This window comes from Hevea brasiliensis, chromosome 14, assembly GCF_030052815.1.
Source record: "Hevea brasiliensis isolate MT/VB/25A 57/8 chromosome 14, ASM3005281v1, whole genome shotgun sequence".
NCBI classification, from domain to species: domain Eukaryota; kingdom Viridiplantae; phylum Streptophyta; class Magnoliopsida; order Malpighiales; family Euphorbiaceae; genus Hevea; species Hevea brasiliensis.
This window is the reverse complement of record NC_079506.1, coordinates 84,845,037-84,852,252: the sequence shown is the minus strand read 5'-3', so window position 1 is coordinate 84,852,252 and position 7,216 is coordinate 84,845,037. Positions and strand designations below refer to the sequence as shown.

The following is a 7,216-nucleotide window of genomic DNA, read 5'->3' as shown; positions in this document are numbered from 1 at the left end:
CATTCAAAGGATTAGAGATTGAGTTGTCCAATCACTTCTTACAACCATTGATTTGTCAAGCAATAAATTCACTGGAAAAATTCCACAGTCGATTGGAAAACTTAAATCACTTAAGCAGCTCAACTTATTTCACAATCAACTTATAGGCAATATTCAACCATCATTGGGTAATTTGAGCAATTTGGAATCACTAGACCTCTGTTCAAATCTTCTTGTTGGAAGGATTCCTACGCAGTTGGTAGATTTAACATTTCTCCAATTATTTCGAGTTTCACATAATCAACTTAAAGGACCTATACTTGAAGGAAAGCAGTTCAACACATTTGATAATGCTTCATATGAAGGAAATTTAGGATTGTGTGGATTTCCACTAGAAAAATGTGACAATGGAGAGAGGCAACAACCAACAGCATCAATAGAAAATGATTCCAAGTCAATTTGGATGGAGAATTGTATTAGTAGTGTAACACCCTCATTTTAGGTAGTTCGTACATTCTACTGTTCTGATGTGACTTATCCGCAAGTATATGGGTCGTCTCAAGTAATAAAGTGATGAATCAAGTATCGTTCCCACGAGGATTTGCTGTTTGATTACTAAACTATGAATGAAGCGATTATTTGGGCTAATGATTAATGAATAAATGGTAAGTGTAATGAGCAAGGTAAATTGATTAATCTAATTGAAATGGGTAAAGAGCAAACAAATAAATTCTAATTCTAGTTCGCAATTAAACTAAATTATCAATGGGTAATTTAAACGAAAGTCTAATTATGGTAAAAGTGATTCCAGAGTTGGGGGTTTATGCATAAATTAATTGGGATTTGTCTTGGGCATTCCAATTTTTAGGGAAAAATAGAGTTTGAAGGAAATTGATTCTAAATTCCTTTGATATCTTTTTCAAGCAAATCAAAGTGTATTCTAAAATAACCAAACATACTTTCGTATGTATTTGATTACTTTAAAACCCATTAAGTTTTGTAACCAATAATTAATTCCTCTTAAAGTCCTAGTTTATTTCTAAATCTAGGTGATTTTAAGTCCCAATCCATGATTACCTATCAATGACTTTCACCTTTCGGTCCTTCAATCAAAGATTAACACAATACCCAATGGGTACCAACATTAGGCAAGTAAATCAAGCACACAAGGAAGGAATCAAAACTCATATTCATGTAAAATAAGGAAATACCCAGTCCAAATCCACAAATTAATCTAAGACATATTTCCCAACTCTGAAATCTAAAGAAATTACTCACTCATAATGGTATTTACAAGAAATATTGATGGAAGAGTAAAGAAAAACATGACAAAAGGACTGAAATAGAAAAACCCAGGTGGAAGAACCAAGTTCTCTGGTTCCTGGAGCTCCAAAACTGGCGCAGCAGCTCCTCCCCAAGAGAAAATGGCGTCTTCTCTCTCTCTTTCTATTAAATTTTCTTTTCTTTTTCTTCTCTTCCCCTTTTTCTTCTTATGGCAAAAATAAGGAAATGATGTGTTTATATGGTCCCTAAAAGTTGCCATAAAAGTAAATAAGAGCCAAGGAGTGGATAGGAAATGAGGTGTAAAATTATCCAAGTCAGCAGCACTATTCACGTTCTGGGTAGTCTGCTTAGGGTTCGGCTTAACCCTAAGCAGCTTCTTAGCAAATTTCAGCCTCTTGTCACACTGTCTGCTTAAGGTTAAGCAGACCTTTAGCAAATCTCGGCAGACTTAGAGTAAAATGGACTTTTCTGCTCATGCTTGACTTGTGCTGCACCTTAAGCACTGCCGCTTTACCCTAAGCATGATCTTAAGCAAAGTCTCAAGCAAATTTCGGCTGGTTTGCTCTTTCAAGGCTTGATTTCTTCAACTTTCCTTCATGCTTAAAGAACTCCAAATCTCTTCAAATTATTTCCTATTGCACTCATTGATCTTCGATTTGCCACAAAATCCTATCAAAAACAACAAAATTACGAAAATCAAACATAAAGTATCTAAAATTAACAAATAAGATAAAATAAAGCTAAAAACATAAAATATACTAAAATATGAGGGCAAAATGGATGCAAAACTACCCTAAAATGCCTATATGAATTGAGTGTAACAAATTCCCCCAAACTCAAACCTTTGCTTGTCCTCAAGCAAATTAAAAACAATTAATGCAATTTGGGGTACCTTACCTTAAATTTATGAAAATTACTTATTCGAACTCTCAAGCTTACCTTTAGCCACCAACACACCATATACCCACTTTCAAGATACAAAGAATTTAATCCTTATCAAAGTTATCACCGCTTAGCCTTGGGTCAATTATCCATATCATTAAACCCAAACCAATCAATCACAAAGAATAATCATGCCTAAATAGACTATAGGGTAATCCACAAACTAAAGTGTCTCAAATAATGATGGAAGTAAATGAATGGATTAATGATATCACAATCCCATAGGCAATTCTCCTATTCCAATCTCCACTAATGTAGCAAAACACTATCAAAAGATCAAAAGGACTTTCAAGGGTTGTAATGGGGCTAAGGGGGTGATAATGTGGCTAACAAGAAAAGGATAAAGGTAACAAAATATGAGAATAATCAAATTATTAAAAGATCAAGATACACAAAATATATATATATATATATATATATATATATATATATATATATATATATATATATATATATTTTAAATCAATTGGGAGAAGGAACTTTACAACTTTTCACCAATGCTAGCATATAATTTTGAAGCTTTTAGAGGGACTACATAAATAACATTGACTTGAATTATAATTGTCCCTTCATTCACCCCCAAACTCATTTCTTTGTGTACTTAGGTGGTGAATTACTTTACATACCATAATTGAATTTGCTAGCTTTCTTTTTTTTTTTTTTTTTTTTTGAATCACTTCTCCCAACTAATTATTATTATTTTTTAAGTGTATCTATCATTCAAAGAATTATTCTCATGGAGGGTAGGTAAGTGTTTGGGTTTATGGCTAGCCATTAATGTGGGTTCCAAAGAAATAAGAGGGATAAATGTAGGCTCAAATTGGTTTCAAAGGAAATTTTTAAGTGAGGTTGGCTAAGGCTAAAATATGGATTTAAAATTCAAAGAATGCCTAGATCATTTCTTTTTCAAGTGCATGCTATGATTTCGCCTTGAAAGGTTTAGAAAGATTGTTCTAGGATTGGTGAGACATCAATTAGCTACTTCTCACCCTAGAGTTTTCTCTCGGCATTCAAAGTCAATACAATTGATTGGGTGGCCCTTGGCTAAGAAGATATAAACTAAAGCAAGAATCTAATAACTTTGCACCTATCTAGAACTTTCAATCCATCAAACCCTTCTAAAAGTAAGCTCAAATGCTCTTCAAAGCAATTCTCAATCCTCTAAGGACAAGGTAAAAAAAAAAAAAATTATTTTTTATGATATGCATGATCCTAAAATGAATGCATAAATCAAATTAAAACTAAGTGTAATCTATATGAAAACTATATGCAAATGTATGTATATGGGTATAGACATGTGTGTGGTATATGTATAAGTGTATGGATTATCTATATATGGATGAATGAAATGCAATAAATGAGTGAAAGAAAATTTTAAAGAAAATTTTGCAAAAATTTTGCCCTCACCCCCAAACTCAAATGAAACATTGTCCTCAATGTTTAAAATGAATGCAAAGATGGGCAAAATTGTGTGAACTAATCAATTAATGAAATATATACAATTGGGGATTAAATCAATATAAGGTCAAGAATTCCAAAATTAGCTCAAAGTGATATTAACAATGAAGCTTTAGAGAGAAAAAATGTGGAAAAGTATCCCAAATGTATGAGTTTACACTGCTTAAAATATTGCTTAACCTGCTGCATAGGGTAAAGCGAAAGCATAAGCATTGGTAACATACCATAAGCTTAAATGGTGTAAGGGAAGCTGTTACCTGCAACTGATGTGGAACAGGTGTGGCTCAAAGAAAATTTGTGCAACTCATCAATGTCAGCAAAATTAGGATTGAAGAAAAAGATAGAGTGCAAAAATAACGTGCAAGAAAGTGAAAAAGTGTAAAGAAATAAAATCTAACATTTAAATAAAAAAATTAAACCAAAAAGCATTCACAGAGTACTATGTCCATAGCAGAAAATAAAATAGAGTAAACTAAAAGAAAGAAGTACAGGTATAATCATAAAAACTAATTACCAAAGTATTACAACTATTACCAAAGTTTGAAAATTAAAATAAACAGATTACAAAATAAACCTAAAACAGAAATTAAAACTGCTGCTACTGATCAAGCTCTGCTATCAAGGCTTTGTTGCTGCATCAGGGTCTGTTTCAGGTTCTGCAGTAGGTTCATTGTGATCCGAAGCTTCAGAAGCAGTTTCCAAATTTTCTGTGAGGTCTTTCATTTCTTGAAACATGGCTTGGCCCCAATGATATAAGTTGTTGTAGGATTGGGCCAGTTTGTTGTAAAGCTCCAACATTTGAATTTGATGTTGCTTCTGTTTCTTTTTAAGAGATAAAAATCTCTTTTTAAGTTTCTTTTCTAGCTTCTTCTTTTGGTTAACCTGCTGCATAGGGTAAAGTGAAAGCATAAGCATTGGTAACATACCATAAGCTTAAATGGTGTAAGGGAAGCTGTTACCTGCAACTGATGTGGAACAGGTGTGGCTCAAAGAAAATTTGTGCAACTCATCAATGTCAGCAAAATTAGGATTGAAGAAAAAGATAGAGTGCAAAAATAATGTGCAAGAAAGTGAAAAAGTGTAAAGAAATAAAATCTAACATTTAAATAAAAAAATTAAACCAAAAAGCATTCACAGAGTACTATGTCCATAGCAGAAAATAAAATAGAGTAAACTAAAAGAAAGAAGTGCAGGTATAATCATAAACACTAATTACCAAAGTATTACAACTATTACCAAAGTTTGAAAATTAAAATAAACAGATTACAAAATAAACCTAAAACAGAAATTAAAACTGCTGCTACTGATCAAGCTCTGCTATCAAGGCTTTGTTGCTGCATCAGGGTCTGCTTCAGGTTCTGCAGTAGGTTCATTGTGATCCGAAGCTTCAGAAGCAGTTTCCAAATTTTCTGTGAGGTCTTTCATTTCTTGAAACATGGCTTGGCCCCAATGATATAAGTTGTTGTAGGATTGGGCCAGTTTGTTGTAAAGCTCCAACATTTGAATTTGATGTTGCTTCTGTTTCTTTTTAAGAGATAAAAATCTCTTTTTAAGTTTCTTTTCTAGCTTCTTCTTTTGGTTAACCTGCTGCTGACCCATGGTTTCAATTTTGATTTCTAAGTTCTTCAAGGTAGCAAGAATTTCTGTGTTGTCAGGTGAGGGAACAGATGGTTGGACAGTGAAACTTGTTATTCTGGATTCCAAGGATCTTAAGAGGGATAAAATGTCTGCTGAAAACTGTGGGGTAGTGGTTGGTTGTGGTTCTGCTGGTGTAAAGGTAGTGGGGTCTGTAGTACCAGTGGTATCAGGATGCTGCTGTAACAGAGTATAGGTATGGCCTATTTTCTCACAAACATCCATATGCAGCAACATTGTGCTGTCTATATATGATTACCGTAAACCGGCAAAGAATTTATATAGACTAGCATCAAAGCTAAATGAGTTTGCTATAGCAGTTATATACCCCCCAAAAACTATACTACCTTTAGTATGCTTTGTGACAATTTGGTGCCAATGAGTAGCTATGAAATGGGTTGTGCTTACTTGTTTTCTCTCCTTCATGCACCACAAGAGAAACAAGTCACCAGCACCCACAATACTGTTACTGTGTCCCCTTCCTAAAACAGTGTAAGAAATGAACCTATGGAGGTATTTCAATACATGGTCAACTATCCTAGAGGCTTTTGCAGTCCTCTGTCTATAATAACCCCCAAAAGGTGCAATATCCTTCCAGAATTGAACAGGGTCATAAACAGTTTGCTGCCACTCAATGTTTTTATACCCCGAATCCTGAAAACCAAAAATTGCATTCATAGCAGCCATGTCTAACTCCTTATCAATTCCAGCACATCGAAAATATATCATATCTTTATGTTCAGGCACTGTTGGTTTGAAACTCAGCCTTAAGGAACTCAAAAATTCCAGGGTTAAATCCTTGTACACTGGTTCCCTAATTTTAGCACAATCATCCAAATTGACAAAGATTCAAATAGGCAAATACAGAGTCATAAATGCCTAATTCTTTCAAAATCTGCTCATCCATATACTTGTTTGCCAAAATAGTTTTAGAAACTAATTTCTCATAGGCCTTTTTCATATCCATATCCCTAAAAGCCCAAGGTAATGGAGAAATTACCTCCTCGATATTATCCGCAGATGATGCAGGTGCTGGAGAGTGTAAGGGAGACTGAGGTACTAGTGTTTGGGCCACTGGTGCTAGGGTTTGCGAGGAAGATCTGGTCCTTTTGCTGACTGATTCAGAGGACGGCTGAGGTGGAGAATTTAGGTCGAAAGGAACAGAGGGTACTCATTTCTGTTTTTCGACAGGGGTTTCCTTGGGTCTACCTGCGGCCCTTTTAGTTTTGCCTTTGGTTTTTGTTTGAGTAGGCGCAGGTTCTGGGGAATGGGTGTCGAGAATTGGTGTTTCATTTTGCGGTTCGGTTTGCGGCGAGAGGGGAGTCGGCGGAATGAGAGGTGGTATTTGGCTTGGGGGTAGTGGTGGTGACTGAGGTGGTGGTGATTGAGGTAATGGCGGCGTCTGTGGTGGCGGTGACTGAGGTAATGGCGGACTGGGGCTGGGGTTAGGGTTTGTGGGCAATGAGGATGGAGTACCCATTTTAGGTCGAAATTTGCTGAGTTTGGGTTTGTGGGAAGACCACATTTTAGTTCTTACCATTTTAATGAAAAGAAAGAAACCTTTCGGCTTCCTGTAAAGATTGCCGGAAGAAATGGCGTGGGAAAGGAGTCGATGAGGTTTATCGGGAGTTTGGGCGAGGCTTTTGGAAAATTGGCGGACATTTTGGGCCATTTTAAACTGTGGGGCAGACTTGTGGTAATATGGGCCATGCTTGGGGTTAAGCATAAGGTTCAGCAGAATTTGCTTAAGACTCTGCTTGACAAGCAATGTCATCAGCAAGTTTCGGCAGGTTTTGGGAAGAATTGTGATTTTGCTTACCAAAAACAGTCCAAAAGCTATGGAATTCTATTATGACCCTTAGCAATTACCAAATACACACAAACACCATAAAATTGAGGAATTTAAGCTCATCATCTC

General features: G+C 35.4%; 1 protein-coding gene across 1 annotated transcript; it reads right to left on the bottom strand.

Moving 5' to 3' along the window:
* Positions 1–6,469: 6,469 nt before the first annotated feature.
* LOC131173027 (vegetative cell wall protein gp1-like) lies at positions 6,470–6,778 on the bottom strand. Its single transcript, XM_058134679.1, has one exon. The coding sequence runs from the start codon at positions 6,776–6,778 to the stop codon at positions 6,470–6,472; it is 309 nt and encodes a 102-aa protein (XP_057990662.1).
* Between the last annotated feature and the right edge of the window lie 438 nt (positions 6,779–7,216).

What these genes read in the sequence shown, in the direction of transcription:
- LOC131173027 (XM_058134679.1), bottom strand. Translation starts at nt 6,778, where the DNA reads ATGGGTACTCCATCCTCATTGCCCACAAACCCTAACCCCAGCCCCAGT.